This window comes from Tachypleus tridentatus, chromosome 10 (genome assembly GCF_004210375.1).
Source record: "Tachypleus tridentatus isolate NWPU-2018 chromosome 10, ASM421037v1, whole genome shotgun sequence".
NCBI lineage: Eukaryota > Metazoa > Arthropoda > Merostomata > Xiphosura > Limulidae > Tachypleus > Tachypleus tridentatus.
The window spans coordinates 122,484,100-122,506,697 of record NC_134834.1 but is presented as its reverse complement, the minus strand read 5'-3'; the positions used below and the strand labels follow the sequence as shown (position 1 = coordinate 122,506,697).

General features: G+C 33.2%; 1 protein-coding gene across 15 annotated transcripts in view; it reads left to right on the top strand.

Moving 5' to 3' along the window:
* The window catches only part of LOC143230226 (MAP/microtubule affinity-regulating kinase 3-like), a 67,005-nt gene that overhangs the window by 31,983 nt on the left and 12,424 nt on the right, over positions 1-22,598 (top strand). For 10 of the 15 annotated variants that reach the window (XM_076463386.1, XM_076463376.1, XM_076463382.1 and 7 more), the window contains 5 exons: positions 6,625-6,744; positions 7,728-7,827; positions 9,824-9,936; positions 11,701-11,860; positions 15,570-15,752. In XM_076463386.1, coding sequence (XP_076319501.1) covers positions 6,625-6,744; positions 7,728-7,827; positions 9,824-9,936; positions 11,701-11,860; positions 15,570-15,752 — 676 coding nt within the window. The remainder of the gene's footprint in view (positions 1-6,624; positions 6,745-7,727; positions 7,828-9,823; positions 9,937-11,700; positions 11,861-15,569; positions 15,753-22,598) is intronic. The other 5 variants (XM_076463384.1, XM_076463389.1, XM_076463388.1 and 2 more) reach the window with 2 other exon arrangements.

Genomic DNA, 22,598 nt, shown 5'->3' with positions numbered 1-22,598 from the left:
ATAATCACCTTTTTATTGAAAACTGTTCCACTAGGTACATTAGTCCTATTCAGATTTGTCTCAATAATCACCTTTTTATTGAAAACAGTTCTACCAGGTACATCAGTCCTACTCAGATTTGTCTCAGTAATCACCTTTTTATTGAAAACAGTTCTACTAGGTACATCAGTCCTATTCAGATTTGTCTCAATAATCACCTTTTTATTGAAAACAGTTCCACTAGGTACATCAGTTCTATTCAGATTTGTCTCAATAATCACCTTTTTATTGAAATCAGTTCCACTAGGTACATCAGTCCTTTTCAGATTTGTCTCAATAATCACCTTTTTATTGAAATCAGTTCTACTAGGTACATTAGTCCTATTCAGATTTGTCTTTATACCCAACCTTCCATTGAAAACAGTTCTACTAGGTACGTCAGTCCTATTCAAATTTGTCTCAATAATCACCTTTTTATTGAAAACAGTTCCACTAGGTACATCAGTCCTATTCAGATTTGTCTCAGTAATCACCTTTTTATTGAAAACAGTTCCACTAGGTACATCAGTCCTATTCAGATTTGTCTCAATAATCACCTTTTTATTGAAATCAGTTCCACTAGGTACATCAGTCCTATTCAGATTTGTCTCAATAATCACCTTTTTTTTTTAAATCAGTTTCACTAGGTACATCAGTCCTATTCAGATTTGTCTCAATAATCACCTTTTTATTGAAATCAGTTCCACAAGGTACATCAGTCCTATTCAGATTTTCTTTATACCCAACCTTCCTTTGAAAACAGTTCTACTAGGTACATCAGTTTTATTCAGATTTGTCTCAATAATCACCTTTTTATTGAAAACAGTTCCACTAGGTACATCAGTCCTATTCAGATTTCTCTCAATAATCACCTTTTTATTGAAAATAGTTCTAATAGGTACATTAGTCCTATTCAGATTTGTCTCAATAATCACCTTTTTATTGAAAACAGTTCCACTAGGTACATCAGTTCTATTCAGATTTGTCTCAATAATCACCTTTTTATTGAAATCAGTTCCACTAGGTACATCAGTCCTATTCAGGTTTGTCTCAATAATCACCTTTTTATTGAAAACAGTTCCACTCGGTACATCAGTCCTATTCAGATTTGTCTCAATAATCACCTTTTTATTGAAAACAGTTCCACTCGGTACATCAGTCCTATTCAGATTTGTCTCAATAATCACCTTTTTATTGAAAACAGTTCCACTCGGTACATCAGTCCTATTCAGATTTGTCTCAATAATCACCTTTTTATTGAAAACAGTTCTACTAGGTACATCAGTCCTATTCAGATATGTCTCAATAATCACCTTTTTATTGAAATCAGTTCCACTAGGTACATCAGTCCTATTCAGATTTGTCTCAATAATCACCTTTTTTTTTAAATCAGTTCCACAAGGTACATCAGTCCTATTCAGATTTGTCTCAATAATCACCTTTTTATTGAAAACAGTCCTACTAGGTACATCAGTCCTATTCAGATTTGTCTTTATACCCAACCTTCCTTTGAAAACAGTTCTACTAGGTACATCAGTTTTATTCAGATTTGTCTCAATAATCACCTTTTTATTGAAAACAGTTCCACTAGGTACATCAGTCCTATTCAGATTTGTCTCAATAATCACCTTTTTATTGAAAACAGTTCCACTAGGTACATCAGTCCTATTCAGATTTCTCTCAATAATCACCTTTTTATTGAAAATAGTTCTAATAGGTACATTAGTCCTATTCAGATTTGTCTCAATAATCACCTTTTTATTGAAAACAGTTCTACCAGGTACATCAGTCCTATTCAGATTTGTCTCAGTAATCACCTTTTTATTGAAAACAGTTCTACTAGGTACATCAGTCCTATTCAGATTTGTCTCAATAATCACCTTTTTATTGAAAACAGTTCCACTAGGTACATCAGTCCTATTCAGATTTGTCTCAATAATCACCTTTTTATTGAAATCAGTTCCACTAGGTACATCAGTCCTATTCAGGTTTGTCTCAATAATCACCTTTTTATTGAAATCAGTTCCACTAGGTACATCAGTCCTATTCAGATTTGTCTCAATAATCACCTTTTTTTTGAAATCAGTTCCACTAGGTACATCAGTCCTATTCAGATTTGTCTCAATAATCACCTTTTTATTGAAAACAGTTCTACTAGGTACATCAGTCCTATTCAGATTTGTCTTTATACCAACCTTCCTTTGAAAACAGTTCTACTAGGTACATCAGTTCTATTCAGATTTGTCTCAATAATCACCTTTTTATTGAAATCAGTTCCACTAGGTACATCGGTCCTATTCAGGTTTGTCTCAATAATCACCTTTTTATTGAAATCAGTTCCACTAGGTACATCGGTCCTATTCAGGTTTGTCTCAATAATCACCTTTTTATTGAAATCAGTTCTACTAGGTACATTAGTCCTATTCAGATTTGTCTTTATACCTAACCTTCCATTGAAAACAGTTCTACTAGGTACATCAGTCCTATTCAAATTTGTCTCAATAATCACCTTTTTATTGAAAACAGTTCCACTAGGTACATCAGCCCTATTCAGATTTGTCTCAGTAATCACCTTTTTATTGAAAATTGTTCCACTAGGTACATCAGTCCTATTCAGATTTTCTCAATAATCACCTTTTTTTAAATCAGTTCCACTAGGTACATCAGTCCTATTCAGATTTGTCTCAATAATCATCTTTTTATTGAAATCAGTTCCACTAGGTACATCAGTCCTATTCAGATTTGTCTTTATACCCAACCTTCCTTTGAAAACAGTTCTACTAGGTACATCAGTTTTATTCAGATTTGTCTCAATAATCACCTTTTTATTGAAAACAGTTCCACTAGGTACATTAGTCCTATTCAGATTTGTCTCAATAATCACCTTTTTATTGAAAACAGTTCCACTAGGTACATCAGTTCTATTCAGATTTGTCTCAATAATCACCTTTTTATTGAAATCAGTTCCACTAGGTACATTAGTCCTATTCAGGTTTGTCTCAATAATCACCTTTTTATTGAAAACAGTTCCACTCGGTACATCAGTCCTATTCAGATTTGTCTCAATAATCACCTTTTTATTGAAAACAGTTCCACTCGGTACATCAGTCCTATTCAGATTTGTCTCAATAATCACCTTTTTATTGAAAACAGTTCTACTAGGTACATCAGTCCTATTCAGATTTGTCTCAATAATCACCTTTTTATTGAAATCAGTTCCACTAGGTACATCAGTCCTATTCAGATTTGTCTCAATAATCACCTTTTTTTTAAATCAGTTCCACAAGGTACATCAGTCCTATTCAGATTTGTCTCAATAATCACCTTTTTATTGAAAATAGTTCTAATAGGTACATTAGTCCTATTCAGATTTGTCTCAATAATCACCTTTTTATTGAAAACAGTTCTACTAGGTACATCAGTCCTATTCAGATTTGTCTCAATAATCACCTTTTTATTGAAAACAGTCCTACTAGGTACATCAGTCCTATTCAGATTTGTCTTTATACCCAACCTTCCTTTGAAAACAGTTCTACTAGGTACATCAGTTTTATTCAGATTTGTCTCAATAATCACCTTTTTATTGAAAACAGTTCCACTAGGTACATCAGTCCTATTCAGATTTGTCTCAGTAATCACCTTTTTATTGAAAATAGTTCTAATAGGTACATTAGTCCTATTCAGATTTGTCTCAATAATCACCTTTTTATTGAAATCAGTTCCACTAGGTACATCAGTCCTATTCAGATTTGTCTCAATAATCACCTTTTTTTAAATCAGTTCCACTAGGTACATCAGTCCTATTCAGATTTGTCTCAATAATCACCTTTTTATTGAAAATAGTTCTAATAGGTACATTAGTCCTATTCAGATTTGTCTTAATAATCACCTTTTTATTGAAAACAGTTCCACTAGGTACATCAGTCCTATTCAGATTTGTCTCAATAATCACCTTTTTATTGAAATCAGTTCCACTAGGTACATCAGTCCTATTCAGATTTGTCTCAATAATCACCTTTTTTTAAATCAGTTCCACTAGGTACATCAGTCCTATTCAGATTTGTCTCAATAATCACCTTTTTATTGAAATCAGTTCCACAAGGTACATCTGTCCTATTCAGATTTGTCTTTATACCCAACCTTCCTTTGAAAACAGTTCTACTAGGTACATCAGTTTTATTCAGATTTGTCTCAATAATCACCTTTTTATTGAAAACAGTTCCACTAGGTACATCAGTCCTATTCAGATTTCTCTCAATAATCACCTTTTTATTGAAAATAGTTCTAATAGGTACATCAGTTCTATTCAGATTTGTCTCAATAATCACCTTTTTATTGAAATCAGTTCCACTAGGTACATCAGTCCTATTCAGGTTTGTCTCAATAATCACCTTTTTATTGAAAACAGTTCTACCAGGTACATCAGTCCTATTCAGATTTGTCTTAGTAATCACCTTTTTATTGAAAACAGTTCTACTAGGTACATCAGTCCTATTCAGATTTGTCTCAATAATCACCTTTTTATTGAAAACAGTTCCACTAGGTACATCAGTTCTATTCAGATTTGTCTCAATAATCACCTTTTTATTGAAATCAGTTCCACTAGGTACATCGGTCCTATTCAGATTTCTCTCAATAATCACCTTCTTTTAAAATCAGTTCCACAAGGTACATCAGTCCTATTCAGATTTGTCTCAATAATCACCTTTTTATTGAAAACAGTCCTACTAGGTACATCAGTCCTATTCAGATTTGTCTTTATACCCAACCTTCCTTTGAAAACAGTTCTACTAGGTACATCAGTCCTATTCAGGTTTGTCTTTATACCCAACCTTCCTTTGAAAACAAGTTCTACTAGGTACATCAGTCCTATTCAGATTTGTCTCAATAATCACCTTTTTATTGAAAACAGTTCCACTAGGTACATCAGTCCTATTCAGATTTGTCTCAATAATCACCTTTTTATTGAAAACAGTTCTACTAGGTACATCAGTCCTATTCAGATTTGTCTCAATAATCACCTTTTTATTGAAAACAGTTCTACTAGGTACCTCAGTCCTATTCAGATTTGTCTCAATAATCACCTTTTTATTGAAATCAGTTCCACTAGGTACATCAGTCCTATTCAGATTTGTCTCAATAATCACCTTTTTATTGAAATCAGGTCCACTAGGTACATCAGTTTTATTCAGATTTGTCTCAATAATCACCTTTTTATTGAAAACAGTTCTACTAGGTACATCAGTTCTATTGAGATTTGTCTCAATAATCACCTTTTTATTGAAATCAGGTCCACTAGGTACATCAGTTCTATTCAGATTTGTCTCAATAATCACCTTTTTATTGAAATCAGGTCCACTAGGTACATCAGTTCTATTCAGATTTGTCTCAATAATCACCTTTTTATTGAAAACAGTCCTACTAGGTACATCAGTCCTATTCAGATTTGTCTCAATAATCACCTTTTTATTGAAAACAGTCCTACTAGGTAAATCAGTCCTATTCAGATTTGTCTCAATAATCACCTTTTTATTGAAAACAGTTCTACTAGGTACATCAGTCCTATTCAGATTTGTCTCAATAATCACCTTTTTATTGAAATCATTTCCATTAGGTACATCAGTTGTGTTCAGATTTATCTCTGCAATCAACCTTTTATCTAAAACTACCTTATTAACTTTATGCTTGCAGAGATAGAATCTCTTCTATTCAGTTGTTCTTATCTGTTGACTCTGGATATTTTAAAAACCAAGCTTCATAGTAATTGATCAGTCTAGACATTATGGCATCACAAAAGGATGACGAAGAAGAGATGTAGTAATAAAAGCCATTAACAGAGAATGAAAATTAAGAGAAATACAAGATTTGAGTCATTATATTTCCTAAGTATAACAATTGTTTAGTAAATGTAATCCAAAAGTTTGGACTGGGCAGAGAAATGTGAAACTTGATCAATGCATTGTTTATAAGTAATGACTTCTTGAAGCTACAGTGTTGTGAAAGTTTGAAAATATTTTAAGTTATTTTATTCAGAATTACATTAAATATAGGTTACAGAATTATAAAATTGGAATTATAAAATTATTTTCGATTAAAATTTTTTGAAATGATTAAATTTTATTTTTTAGTTAAATTTTGAATTTGACATGTAGATATGCACTTGACACCTTAAAGATGCTTACTAGTTAGTCCTTATATGGTTTAATTCATATTCATTATTCTTATTATGATAAGTTATTATTCTTATATGTTTTGTAGGTTCAACTTTAGAATACATACATTTTAAGTAGCTCCTGTGAAATTGAATTCATGTAATTTTTTAATTTAATATAACATCTCAGATATCTGAAATCGTATGCCTAACATTTATTGTCTTGCACAAGGAAAAGATAAAAATTACTGTAAGGGAAAATGAAGTTGTCGTTTAACAACAAAAGTGATTTTTACTTTGTATATTCAAGGTTTATGATGTGATTATCTCATGTTTATAGTACAACAGTATAATGATGTTAATTTTGTCTTGTACTGTCTCTTTTTTTTTTAATCACATTTTAAAGAAAAATATTATGCTGGAAATAAAGGCTGGTTTGTAAATTTTGACTTCAGGAACTGAGGGAAAGAGTTTTACGTGGGAAGTATCGGATTCCTTTCTACATGACCACAGACTGCGAAAACTTGCTGAAGAAATTTTTGGTCCTCAATCCAACGAAAAGAGTTTTACTTGAAGTGAGTTTATTAGTTGTTTTTGTTGTTTATTAGCTGCTATTGTTATTATTTCTTATAAACTCAGTTTAATTATGTGAATAACTTCCTAGTGATGTTTTTTGTTACAAAAGATTGTAAGTTTTATTCATAAACATTGATTAACATTACTTTTTGTGTGTTCAGTTCTGACTAATTCCAAATTTACTATTTGTATACACACTGAAGGTGACAAGCATTTTCAGCAAAATATACAAGTCTGTTGCATACACACAGTCTGACGTGTTAGAAATGGGTCAAGGTTTGTCTGTGAACTGATGTTGTCAGTGTGACGTATACTGCAAGGTTATTTTTCTACAAAGAATAAATATATTTTGTCCACTGAACAGTTTGTGTTTGGTATTTGTATACTCTAAAAAAAAAAAAAAACCCTCAGATGCCTATTTACAGTTTTGTAGTATCTCTGTATATTGTCTGTTATTTACTTTCCTGTATCACAAACCACTGCTAAATCAGCAGTGTGAGTGTGGGACTAAATGAAAAGTTCATAACCCTGACGTCAGATTCAAATACCACGTTTAACAACACTGTAAAAGGTCATGGGCATTTGCACTTTGTATACTCCAACCATGCACATCAGATTAATAAATCTTTGACTGGGAGTAAACAGTTTGATATAACTTCAAACATTTTGGGGAAAAAAACAATTTAATTAGCAACTGTTTAATTTTTTTTTATGTGTTTGTAAAAATTCCTAATCTGTGAAGTATTGAAGGTTTGGTGCGCTAAGTTATTGTAGAAATTCTCTAAAACTTTAAGAATGCCACCTTAGTTGTGCAGAAACTTTAGATATATGTTATGTAGTGAAATTGACTTTTATTGATTTATTATTAACTTGCAAATTTGATGAAAGATATAAATTGCACATTTTAACCTTAAATTGCACGTTATTTTTGTAAGATGCTTTATTTATATACACAATTAACTGTTATGTAATCTTTATTTAGAATATTATGAAAGATAAGTGGATGAACATAGGTTATGAAGATGATGAACTTAAACCTTATTTGGAACCAGAATTTGACATGCAAGATGTCAGAAGAATAGGTAATATTTATTATTCTTTTCCGAAAAACAAACAAATGGTAAGTATAAAAAATGGAAGATTATAACTAAAGCAAAACAAACAGATAATGTTTATTAAAATAGCGATAAAAGGACCATAAAGTAAGCAACTAACTGAAGGTACCAATGGAAACCGTGTACTTAACTATTTATCAGTCTTGTACAGTACGTTTGTACAAATACTGGTTATGCTTATATTATCTACTCTTTATTTTCAGTAAGATTATAATACAATAGGGTAATACAAATAGTGATTAGTTCTAAGAGTATATTACAGTAGGTTTCTACAAATGCAAATTAGTGTTATAATATTAAAACTTTTTCATAAAAGTATATTACAGTTGGTTTCTACAAATACTGATTAGGCTTATGGTATTTACACTTCTTTTTTCAGTAAGAGTATAGCAAAAAGAAAATTATAGATTAACACCAATATTCTATCGGTCTGATTCTAAACTTCAAATATAACATACTTGTCATTGAACTCTGATAACATTGCAATTGTAACCAAACTATACATGTACATAAAGGCCTGCAAATGAATCATTAGCTACAGCACTTGAAATCTAAGTTAGAAATGATGCAACATTTATGTAATAAACCTTTTAATTTATTTCTTCTAGCCATTATTTCATCAGATATGTTAATTTGACACAGTTTTTATAGTGTTCAGTTAAGTAAAGGAAATTGGCCAAGTTAGGAGAAAGTTGTTCCCTCTGTTTAAAATATTTTTCTTAATATATTATGCATGTGCTTGGGAGTGTATTATGTTGTAGTGGTTTTCCTTAAATTGCATTCCACTTGCTAAAAACAACAATACAGCATTTATTTAAGATGGTAAGACATTTATAAAAACAGTTAATATATTTCAGTTGTTTCTTTTGTTACATCTTTTTAATACAATACTTGTAAAATAGTTAACTACAGTATTTTTCCAGTGTATATTTTTTATAGTAAGAATTCTGGTAAAGTAACATGTAGCTTCGTAATTAATGTCTATTCATTTTGGGTATGGATGGAAGAGGAAATCAAACCATGTTACTAACTTTTAATTTTATCATTTAATTTTACTTTGATCTATAAAATAAACTTCATACTGTGTACTGAAAATTGGTGCCTTGTGGGTGGATATAAACTGTGAGTTGTTATCCACCAATTGAGAAGCTTTATTTGGAAATAATTCTTGGTATTTGAGAAACGTTAAAACATTCATGTTATAAAAAAGTATTCATTAGTTATCTTTTAAAGTGCTACTGGGTTAAATAACTAGTAGTAAGATAATATTTTTAGGAAGAGAAATTATCTCGTGTAGAACACCAGCATTGTCTGGTTATAACTACTTTAATCATAAGATTATTTGATGTATCCTATCATCGAGTATAAATTGTAAAAATGTTGTCCACTAATATACTCTGAATTACTTTATGAAGTTACTGTTGTCTTTTACAACCAAATTAAGAGATTAAATTAGTGTTGACTGGTAGAATTATCAAGAAAAGATGAAATATTGTACAATATATGCACATTGGTACAGCTATAGAAAAATCTGATTTTTATTATGAGAAAAAGTCTGGAAAATATTTATGTGAAGAATATGTTATATGCAGGTGATATAATTACCACCAGTTTGTCATAACAAGAAGCATATCATTGCATGCAACTAATTAAGGGAATAAATGGAAAGTTGTTACGTTATTTCCATAATATCCATAGATACGTAGGTGACAGGATATGATGTCCTGGTTAAAAATATGGATTATGTTATAAAATTTAGTTTAAACCTTCAGTATATGTGTAAATTATTTATCTTGAAAACAAATGCATAAAATACCATTTTTGTAGCTTGTTTAATTATTGTATGAATTTAAAATAAGAAAGAAAGATATAAATCTGAGACAAAATTGTCACTTTCATGTTTTTTAAAAAACACTACTGACGTAAATCACTGTTCTCACTGAGAACTTGTGTTTTTTTCCAGAAATTCTTCACAACCTAGGTTTTTCTAAAGATGAAATAGACGATTCACTTCGAAACAGGAAATATGATGATATAATGGCTAATTATTTATTGTTAGGGAAAAAAACAACTGAGGTGAGTGGTACTTTATTTTGAGGTGTATTAGGAGATATGAATAGTACTGGTATGCTGTGTTGAGTTTAAAAGAATAGTGATACTTGTAATTTGAAATGTTTTAAAATCCATATATTTTAATATACCACATGTAGCGAGATATAATTGACATGTGTATACATACAAATACATATTACTAGTTCTTCATAAATGCATAAGGTTTGTTCTTAGAAAGTATAACATTAAATAGAAAATTCATAAAAAGCAATAATTTCACTTACTTGCCATTTCTATGCAGTTAGAGTTGTCTCAAACTTGAACTGTGGCGATCCTTGTTGTGTTTTTAAGTCTCGCAAATTGGAGTCTGCTAAATAATATGCACTTTAATATTCAAATATTCTTATTAGTTACCAGAATGGAATGTTCCAAAAATGCTAAAATATTTTCAAGCTTTATAATTAAATAACAGTTGTTTTTCTTATCCATCAAAAGCAATAAATCACAGTGTAAGTGTGTGGTATTTAGACTTTGGTTTACATCAAGTACATGTTCCATGATCTTGCAGTTGTGACGGGAATATGTTTTGTCCAAAACTGATGCATGTAACTTTCATAAAAATGTTAGTCATGAGAACAGAATGTCTCAAAGTTATCATAATTTATTTGGCTCTCTAAGTAAGCTATAAATATTTGTTTAAAAAATTCTCTTACTGCTTTAATCACCTGCTTTGTGAATTGCAAGTCAAGCACTTCTCATCTAATATTCTGTGCTTCCTAATAGAAAATTACAGTTGTAAACTGGATACAGAGGAGAAACTGTTCATTCTGTTAGTTTTAAATGTCATCAATTATGTAAAGGTGATTACTATAAAGCTCAAAAAGAGACAGAGGGTGCATTTTTGGAGGATGTAACAAATTCACTGATATCTCAAGAAAAAAGGCAGGTTTGAATTTTTATTGTTGCATGTTTCTAATTGGTTAGAAATGTTTAAAAACTTGTATTAAAGTTATAACAAGTTGATGGGGAAGCTTCGGAACACAGATTAACCAAGTGACAAATGAATACTGAGAATTTTTAGATGCTTGTTTTTGACATTAAAAGTGAGGTCTTGAATTTTAAGCTATGTTTCATGTAAAGTTTTTTATATACCTTGATAATAAGGTTGTTTATTTACCTTTTAACACTGTTAAGTTTGTTTGTAACGTGCCTGATTATCTATTCCTCTACTTAGGTTTAAGGCTTGGCATGGCCAGGTGGTTAAGGCACTTAACTTGTAATTCGAGGGTTGCGGGTTTGAATCCTCGTCACACCAAACATGCTTGCCCTTTCAGCCATGGGGATGTTATTATGTGGTGGTCAATCCCAATATTCATTGGTAAAAGAGTAGTCCAACAGTTGGTAATGGGTGGTGATGACTAGCTGCTAAATTATGGACGGCTAGCTCGGATAGCCCTTGAGTAGCTGTGCACAAATTCAAAAACAAACAAACTTAGGTATAAAAGATGAGAAACTATGCTAAAAAATCAAAGTGGAAACTATAAAATTGAAAGTTTTGAAACAGGACAGCAGTATGAAGTCATCTGAAATCATAGAAATAAAAATATTATGTAAATGTAACAGTTTTGAAATAAATGCACAAAGTAAGACAAAGAGGAAATAAAAACCCAGCTTTTAGTGTACAAGTCTTTCTCAGTTTTAAACAGAAGATTAGGTTTGATGATAGTAAACATAAAAATTTGTAAGTCAAATGTTTAAGCTAGAAGCTGTTTGAACTTTTCTTTCCAGAATGAAACTTGTGACTCCAGATCAGGATCGAGTCTGTCACTTCAAGTTCTGCGTCGTCCTGCAGACAGCTCCACTAGTGACTCGCCTTCACATGGAAGAGTTCAGCGAAGCGTGTCTGCCACAACAAAATCTCGTCGAAGTAGTAATACAGAAACTGGAGGTAAACAGCAAATGTAATGTGTGTTTAATATGATATTATGTCACAATGAGGTAAAATCATAAATGTAATTAAGATTCAATATTAATTTGTGTGACATTTCATTACAAAATAGTAAAACTGCAAAGATAATGCATATTTAATCATAGAATCTCAACGGTCTATCTCATGCACTGTCAATAAAGCCTTGTACTCAGTACTATGAGTTGTTTATTTGTCTAGGCATGCAGTGTATTGGTATTATTAACTTAGCAGCAGTGGGTTGTTTCTCAGTGCAAACTGAGATACTCTTCTGTTCTTCCTACTAGAAAGCCACCTAGGAACACTGAGGAAAGATTCATTTAAAATTATTAGGTTTATTGTAATATAGTGTTACAAAAACCACAAGTCAGTGAACCAGACTTTTACAAGTAGATGGCATTATATACCATAAGAGATATATTTGACCTTGTACAGGCTGACTATTAAATAGCAGCTTTTTTGGAACCTGCTGGTAGAAAAACATCTCTTAAATGCTTAAAATTAGTGAATATGTGAAAAACTGTCTTTGTTAAAATGTGAAAACAGTGAAATAGTTATTACGTATCAGTTTTTACATTTAATAGTAAACTATGTAATAGATTAAAATAAATTAAAACCTTACAAAGAAAAATTTTTAAGATAAAAAATCATAGTAAAAATAATAAAGTGGAAATATAAATGTTTTAGTTTCAGACAAAATGCTTTTTTTTAACCATTTCTTATAGCAACTCGATTATTTTAACGTGGTAAATGATAGTATAGCTTGTGACAAGTGATACTTCATAACTTGAGCAAGTGTGAAATATTTTGTAATTTAAATAAAATTGCAGAAGTAAAGTAGGAAAATCAGCATATAACTTCATGGTAAGTGTATTTATGAAATAGTCATTTTTCTAGAACTGTGAACAAAGTAAAAACTTAATGATCATTGTGGAAAATTATCCAAGTCATTAAAAGTAAAAAAAGTAAACAAGCTTCATGAATTGATAGAACTTATTAAAACTTCAAGAAGATTTGCAGAGATGTCAACCATTACGATTTGAGCATAATCATTATGATTTTGGTGTATACATTATGACTATATGCTCATACAGACAAATATTATGATTTGTTGCAACTCCCAAATTATTATATATTATATAAGCCTCTACAATAAAGTGATAAATTGTTCCCCCAGGGCTTGAAAGGGGTGAAAAGAAAATTTCTAGTGAGATATAAATAAATTTTGATAATAAATAAAAGACATAGTCCAAATGGCTACTTGTGATAATCATGTTTGTGCTTGAAATAATAAAAAAATATTTGTATCTCCCACGTCTACAAATAGTTTGAGTGCGGTGCTTCTCCATACTCGGTACATGGGGGAATCCATAGTTACGTCATCAGTGCTTGTCAGCCAATCAGCGCTCACGTAGATGGGTATTTCTCGTTTTCTAAACGGCATAGAAACACCAATGCGATCGTTCACAATCTGTCTACAATCATTACGCTAAGTCATTTGAAATAGTTGGCATCTCTGGATTTGTTAGTCTGATAATCTTCTAGTGGTAGTTTCTTCAAGAAAATATTATTAAAAGAAGACTTAGGATCTTAAACTTGTATTTTGATTCCTTTTTGTTTTGTATACTGCTTTAGGTTATAGCTATTGGATTTCCTTTAGTAGCGCTGAATGTGACCATTTGCATATTTTTTTTCTACAGGATTTTTAAGAGGTTCACCAGCTCTTGTCATCACTTTACCAGTATTTGTTTGTGCTCACTATCACTGTTATTATTTTATGGGCTGCTAGATAGGACCACTGTTAGTCATCTTTCAAACTATATGTAATACACTTAGAGAACTTATTTATTCATTCACTGTTTATTTGTGTGTGTTTTGCTTTCTTATGTTTCACTTTTTTTCCTACTACTCAGGAATATTAACAAAAGTGTACATTACTAGTTAATTTACTTTGTATCACAATATTTCTAAATGCGGTATGATCTTTCTCTGGTGGGACAGTGGTAAGTTTATAGATTTACAGCTTTAAAATCTGGGGTTTAATACCCTGTGGTGGAAACAACAGGTAGCCCAGTATTCCTTTGTTCTAAAACAAACTTTCTGTTTTTCTGGTATCACTTTACTATCTCTTTAGTATATGATGACTGCCAGTCTGTTTTAACTAAATATAAACTGTGCTTGTTTTTAAGTCAATGGATTTTAAAGTTTCAACGTTTCATATCTTACCCATTGTTGCATGTGGTTGTCTTTTGTGTGTACATTATTTCTTCTTCCATTTCTAATGTTTCATAAGTTTAAATATTTTCTGGAATCGTGTATGGTGTGCTGTGATAATCTATTACTTTAATACTTGTATTAAATATGAAGATGGGTTAGCCTTTTTTTTTCTCTCTCTGTTTTCAACAAGTAGATATTTCAGTGTGTAAGTTTTAAATGTGGTGCTGCATATAACTTACTCTAATCGCCATAGAAATTACCGCTAAGATTCTCATCTCACTAGGTAAACTGCTTAATGTAAAACTGTTTGTGCTTGTGAGGCTAAATCTTTGATACTGTTAATTATTTCTTTAAAATCATTGTGTCAAATTCACCTTTTATCTGAAGTTAGCACCATTTGCTGTAGTTATGGTTACTTCTACAGTTCTGTTGTTTTATGAGACTACAAATTTTATTTCGTCAGGTGAGATCTATTTATACAGAAACAAACATTGGGGTTTGCATCAGTATAAGAATCAGTCTATATGTGTAACTTCAGAGCTCTTTATCTTTACACAGTTTAAACTCTCTAGATGTTCATGTTTATTAAAGTGTTTTCTCAGTATAGCTAGACTCTCCTCTCTGTTGCTGAAACTTTCAAACTAAATTTGTTTCTGAACTTTAATAAATACCCTAATAAACCAAGGAAGAGGTGCTCAAGTTGTAGTGTCATTGGTGTGAAGGTGTGAGGAGAGGTGCTCTATTTGTAATGTTGTAGGAGGAGAGGTGCTCTCTAATTGTACTGTGGTTCTCTCTAACTGTGTTGTGATGGGGAAAGGCTTCTCTCCAAGTGTAATGCAATGGGATGGAGAGATGCTCTAATTGCTCCCCCATTGGGGGTGGATGTTCTCTAAATGTACTGTTTTTTGGAGAGTGTTCTCTCTAAGAATACTGTGACTGGGGGGAGAGGGATGCTCTAATTGCTCTACCACAGGGGAGGGGGCTTTCTAAGTGTACCATAATGAGAGGGGATGTTTTCTAAGTGTACTGCCATGATATTTAAAATTATGTAGGATGCCATCTAGCCAGATGTATGGTCCCAAATGACAATACTATGTGGGATGCCATCTAGCCAGATGTATGGTCCCAAATGAGAATACTATGTGGGATGCCATCTAGCCAGATGTATGGTCCCAAATGAGAATACTATGTGGGATGCCATCTAGCCTGATGTATGGTCCCAAATGAGAATACTATGTGGGATGCCATCTAGCCTGATGTATGGTCCCAAATGAGAATACTATGTGGGATGCCATCTAGCCTGATGTATGGTCCCAAATGAGAATACTGGTGATTGCAAAAGTTTCATAAGTAGCTGAAGGTATATGAAAGTCAGGTGCTGTCAGATTGATTCTTTGTTGTTGTTTATTCTTTTGCATTTTTAGCCAGAGATTTTTAGATGTGAAATCCAGTGCCTTGTGTGTATATATTTCAGTAGAAAGTCAGAACACTAGAACAGCAAGTGTTGGGCCTTCTTCCTACAAAAGACAGAATGCTATTGAAGTCACAGCAACGAGGACAGTGAATAATACAGTCACAACACAAGTGAACTCATCTGGCTCACACACTGTCAAAACAAACTCTACTGTTCTTGAAAATTCTGGAATAGGAAAAATTGGTATTTTATTATTGTTTTGTTGTTTTTTTATTAGATTGCTTGTTATATAACTGTAATTTTTATTTTTAATTTGTGGTGATCAGCTACAAAGCATCGTTATTATAGTTCATATCATTCAGGTTTGTTTTTCAGACATGCAAGTTTACATTTGAGTATAAGTTTTATCTAAAATTCAACATCTCAATTTTTGGACTTCAGTTTCTGTTTTCTTAACTCTGCTTGTAAGCACCCTTTTCTGTGCATGTCACAAGGTTTTGCTGAGTTACGTTCATAATTTAATTAAAGTACTTTATTTTTACCGTATATGAATAAAGTTGCCATCAAAATATAGGAAATAATTAATTACATTCTTAAATTTATACAAAAAGATAAATCCTTGATTACTCACGGTATGTTAATTGTGATATTTGCCTTTTAGACATCCCATTTTCTCTATTTACCACCTCTACAAGAAGTAGGAAAGGTAATGTACATTATACATGATAATATTATTTTTCAGGCAAAGGATAATTTTCAGAGTTAATCATATTTGGTTACAGAACCATCAATTTTGAAATCGGAACCTTTTTGACCACATTATCTCTTTCTGAAATTGTCGATATTCCACTCTGACATTTAATACTATGTTATTGATAACCAACAGGAAGACAAGATATTAATTTATGAGATGAAATGGTATATTACTTTGATTTCTGGACAGAGTTGTCCTTTATTATTTCCAGTTCAAACTTTGTACCCATAGGAAAGACATCAGTGAATTTAGCTTAATTTTTAACAGCTGTTGTCTCATAGTTAGAAAGCAAGAAAAATTGTGATAGTTGTTGGACATTGTCTTCTTTTTATGTGTTATTATTCTGTTTTCTTTGGTGGTGTTAGTTAAATAAAACAATTAGTATGTACCGTTAGTATTAAAATGACAGTCATGTACCATGTTTCTTCTTTCCCATGTGTATTTTTTCACTATTACAAAAGTAACCAAAATTTAAAAATTAGAAACTTTTTTAACTAGATTAGGTAAAATGAATACAAACTTTTCCCAATGTGTGTTTGGGAACAACTTGCAAGTGGTCCATACATTATGTAATTCAATAGGATAATGTGAGATACAATTTGTGTGAAGGTATTATTAGTTAGACATGGTTTGAGGGACAATAAAACTTAATTATAAACAGATGATTTTATGTTACCAGTTTAAAGCTATTCAGGATGAACAAATATAGATTCATGTTATAATTTGAAGTTATTTTAGAAAATAAAAAAGAATAATTTATATATATATAATTGTAGGTACAGTGTTCATCAAAATGACCAACTTTGTATGGTGTTAAGGTAAAGAAAATAACAGATAAAGTTTTAGATCAAGAAATATATTTGAAATTTAGTCATGAGCTTTTTAGAGATTATGCAAATGAAATTTGACAATTTTCAAATTAAAAAAAAATACTTAATTTTAACATGGGTCAGATCCAAACCTTCAGGTGTGTATATCCATTCATTTAATATGTATTATTCATATGGACTTGAAGTACTTGTTATACTTGCTTTTAAAGTAAAACTAGGATTCTGATTTTTTTTTTCCTTTTTCTGTGCTAATTTGTTAAGGTTTAAATTATATCAATGTTATCAAAACATGTTAATTTTGAAATGTCAGTTAGTGGAGAACAGGACTTGAACTTAAGGTTCAACAATCGGAAGCTATAAGTTGCATCAGAACACCTTGTATAGTCATGATGTTATGAAGCTTCTTGTAATTGTTTTGGAATGATTGTCAAGTAGGACCCAGCAAATCACAATTTTTTAAATCAAATCATCACAAAATATTTGAATCAGATTGAATCTCGAATCAAATCAGTTGTGCTTATACTGATTATACAGTTACTACAGAAAATGTTCGTTCCCCTGAGTGGTTTTTTACTCGTAATTTAAAATGTATCATGAGTAGGCTAATAGAAGTATAATATATTATAAATATTATACCAACACACATCTTCAAAAACTTGTATATAAATTAAATGACAAACAAACTGTTTATAAACAAATAACCAAAAATAGGAGGAGCAAAAAGTGTTCGTACAGTTCAGAACGTGTAAAAAAGCTGATATTCCTGTAAAAATTTTGTTTAGTTTGGTGAATAAACTACATTATACCATTCCAGAACTAGACACTGGGTTCATAATTATTGGAATTTAGCCAGCAAAAAATGTACTTCTGGCAATTTAGCGCCATCTCCGTCATCATCTGCTTGGTCATCATGGTGAACAGGAAACAACTGTCCAGTGATTTAAAAAAAAACAATTATTGTAAAATCCAAGTCTCGTGTGTCTCTTTCCAGTATTGCTACACAACGTAATGTGCCGAAATCTACTGTTCAAACCATAATTGTCAAGTTTAAGCTTACAGGATCAACTGCTAACCTCCCTTGCTCCGGACACCCTACTAAAATTCCAGAGAGAACCAAGAGGAAGGTTTTCAGAGAAGTTAGTAGGAACCCTCGTTTAACACGTAATGACATACAGACACTGGTAAGGGAAACTGGGGTTGAAGTAAGCACCTCTACGGTTACGAACATGTTAAGCTCTTCTGTGTTCAATGCATGCCGTTCCCATAGAACTCCATATTTAAAGCCTGTTTATTTTGAAGCACGATTGAGGTATGCAAGAAAGTATGTAGATAAACCCTTTACCTCTTGGAAGAGCACTTGTTGGTCAGACGAAACTAAAATCGAGCTTTTCGGCCACATGATGTTTGCTATATTTTCCATAAGAAGGGGGAACGAAATCTTCCAAAGAACACCATCCCTACAGTTAAACACGGAGGTGGCTCAATCATGCTTTGGGGTTCCTTCAGTTCTTTTGGTGTAGGCAGCCTTCACCGCATCACCAGAATCATGAAAAAAGAAGAGTACATTGGTATATTAGGCACTTATATCAAGAATGATGCTCAGAACTTGCGGCTTGGGCGTCGTTGGATCTTCCAGCACGACAGTGACCCCAAGCACACATCGAAATACATGCAATCCTGGTTGCAGAGGAACCATATAAGTATTTTGGAGTGGCTATCTCAGTCACCTGATCTCAACCCAATTGAAAACGTTTGGCATGAGTCGAAGACCAGGGTTCATCAGCATCATCCGAAAATCTTGCAAGAGTTGAAGGCCTTCTGTAAAGAAGAATGGAAGAAAATACCAGTTGAATACTGTCAAACGATTATGGAGGGCTATGAGGAGAGATTGCACCAAGTAATTCACCTGAAAGGCTACACAACTGACCATTAAAGTAGATGCATGAACACTTTCTGCCCCTCCTATGTTTGGTTATTTGTTTATAAACAGTTTATTTGTTGTTCAATTTACATAAAAATTTATGTGGATGTGTGTTAGTATAATATTTATAATATACTATGCTTTCATTATCCTAATCATAATACTTTTTAAGTTATGAGGAAAAAACTACTCGCGATGCAGGGGTACAAACACTTTCTGTCGTAACTGTATATGCTGAATTAAATTTTAAATCAAATAGCAAATGGTTTATTTCTCTATGTAGAGTGCCTCTGCACACAATTAATTAGTATAAAAGTAAATATTTTTAAAAACAAAAGATGTATTTCAATGTGTGGAAGAAGAATGGTTAAAAAGTGTTGATATAAGGAAATAGGTTCCTGTATACAGACTGAATTAAAAGCTAAGTTCCAAAGTCTGCCACACAGTCCCTGTGTTCTGTTCTTTAAGTTTACCTCCTCTAGGATCTGAACATCCACCCACATGTTTGCCATGCCAGCAACCTGTGAAGGGGAGGAGAGGATTCTGGTGGTTGAGGGGTCCAACCATAATGCATCACTTTTGCCTTGAATTCTTGTAGACAGACAGCCTTGGGGTTGCCCCCAGGGTTGGTTGGCTGGTCTACTTGGGCTAGGGTCAACCAGGTACCAGTGTTGGATGTTTTCAATGAGTGTTATGGACATTGTATCTGATGCTAGTATTTGGGTATAGTGCTCACAAAACCCTAGCGTTGCTGGAGTGTCCTTGTTTGGCACTGTAGTGTGTCCCCTTGTAAGGCTCCATAATGGGTGGGGTCATTGATCACTGGAACATTCTTTCTTTATTATGGATACCCCTAATCAAATTTTTAAAAAAATGATGAAAAACAAACTATTGGTAAACAGCCATGTCTTGGAGGTTCTGAACAACAATCTTCAACACCTGTACCTCATTAGCTGATATTATATTCTTTATCAGAGAGACCTTTAGGACAAATATCCCCTTCTTTTTTCAGAAGAGACTGGAGGGACTTGCTGGCTCTCTTAAGTCAGTTAGAAAGCTTTGTTCTGGTGATACATTGGTGGAAAACATCCACTCCTAAATATAGTGAAGACCATAGAGGATATATCCATTAAGGTTACTCCCCATGCTACTCTGAATTCATCGCAAGGAGTTGTTCTCGAAATGGATTTGAAGAACATTTCCAAGCCAGAAATCCTTACTGGTTTCTCAACCCAAGGGGTTTCTGCAGTAAGGTGTATCTCCACTCACAAAGATGAAATCATGATGCTGACCAATGCCGTAATTTTGACTTTTATATTGTCACGTCCACCTCCCTCCATCAAGGCAGGTTATCTTAATTGCAGGGTATGGCCATATATTCTGAACCCTCTCAGATGCTTCCCATGTCAGTGGTTCAGTTAGTCAAATACATTATGTTCCTTAATGTGTGCTTGTTGCAGCAGCAAGGACCCTGATGCCTTATTGCATTAATTGTCACCTGTCCTACTTTTGTTCATGCCCTAGGTGGGTGGAAGAAAAAGAGGTACAGTGTTTGAAAACTATTAACAACATTTGTTGCCCTGAGGCTCAAAAGTTACTGTCTAACCCTTTGTTTCAGACTTATGCTGCTACAGTGGGAGTGCAGACAGATCTCTCCATTCTTTTGAAAGAATTGTTCTCAAATCATATGACAATTCTTTTTACCTCCATGGTTAAGAAAGTTGATGAATCAATGTCAACACCCATCTCTGTCCCTACCATTTATTCCAGCAGATCTCTAAATCCACTTCCTTTGGTTCTGGTAACAGGCATTCCCTCGGATCCAACTTCTTCTCTTCCAGCCCCAAGATGCACAATGATCATTCATTCATGCCCTCAGTTGCTGGAATCTTCTTCTAACAACAGAGAACTGCCCAGTTGACTCGGGGCACGATCCAGAATAAATAAAATAAAGAAAAATGACATAGTTGAAAACAGAAGGGTTCTCCACCCAATTTGTCTACACATAAGTAAAAATGGCCACTTTAATATAGTGGAACTGTCAAGGTTTATGTTGTAATCTGGATGACATCAAAGCACTGATTACTTCTTACCATCCTGTGTCTTTCCTTACAGGAAACATTTCTGAAACTTGCTGATACAGTCACCTTTTGGTAGTTTTCTTTGTACAGAAATGACAGGTTGTGTGGAGGGTTGGCATTGCTGGTTGATCAGCATGTGCCTGCCCTGTTTTTGCCACTCAGCATACCCTTGGAGGCCATAACAATCTGTGTTTCCTTGGGTCATACCATCACTGTTTGTTCTCTCTCAAAGAGACCTATGATTTATGAGACCTTGAAGATCTTGTTGAACAGTTACCATCTTGATTTTTAATCCTGAGGGTCTCTTAAATGGACATAATCCTCTCTGGGGAGGTGCTGATATCGATGGGAGGGTTCAAAAAGCCTTTGCTGGGTAGGTAGCACTTCTTCATCTTATGCCGCTTAGCCATCAAGACTTGGGCAGAGCAATTGCCACTCTCCTTTTGGGCTGATTGTCTCTATGACTATGATCACCTCTTTACACTAATGGAACTCAAGCTATCAATCGAACCTGATGACATACACTACAAGATGCTGAGCCATCTCTCTCCTGCTTCTCTTGCTATTCTGCTGGTTGTTTTTAACCAGATCTGGCAGGAGTATGTTTTACCCGATGCATGGCACCAGGCTGTTGTCATACCTTTCTCTAAGCTAGGGAAGGATCCCAAGATTCCTTCATAATACTGTCTAGTTGCTTTGACGAGCTGTCTCTGTAAGACCTTAGAGAGGATGGTTGATGCTCGTCTTCTTTGACTCATCGAATCAAACAACCTATTCTTGCCTACCCAGTGTGAGTTCTGACAACAGTGTTCCACCATGGATCACCTGTTTCGATTTGAAATGTCAATCAGAGAAACCTTTCTCAAGCAACATCTTGTGTCAGTATTCTTTGACCTTGAGAAGGCTTTTGATACTATAGGGAGGCATGGCATTTTGTGAGACCTCCAGTTACATGGATTGTATGGCCATTTGCCCATTTTTATTAAAAATTGTTTAATGGGCAGGCAACTTCAAGTTTGTGTTGGTTCGACACTTTCCCATTCTTTCCAACAGGAACTTGGAGTCCCTCAGGGCTGTCTTGAGTGTCACACTTTTCAGTATAAAGATTAATGCCATCACTGGACAGCTTCATCTTACTGTTGCAAACAGACTATATTGATGACCTCCACATCTTGTGTCATTTGTCAGGCATGAGGTTTATTGAGAGGCAGCTACAGACTGTCCTCAATCGCTTACTGAAGTGGACTGCATCAAATGGTTTTAACTTCTCTCTCTCTCTAAAACTGTTTGCATGCATTTTTCATGCTAGTGTGGTATTCAACCTGATCCTGAACTTCATGTTGGTGAAGTTGTGCTTTCTTTGATCCATGAGGCAAAGTTCTTAGGGCTTATCTTTTACTGTAAGCTGACCTTTATACCACATGTCGAACAAGTCAAATGTACAAGAGCACTAAACATCTTCCATGTCCTGTCTTCCACCTCTTGGGTAGCAGATTGATGTTC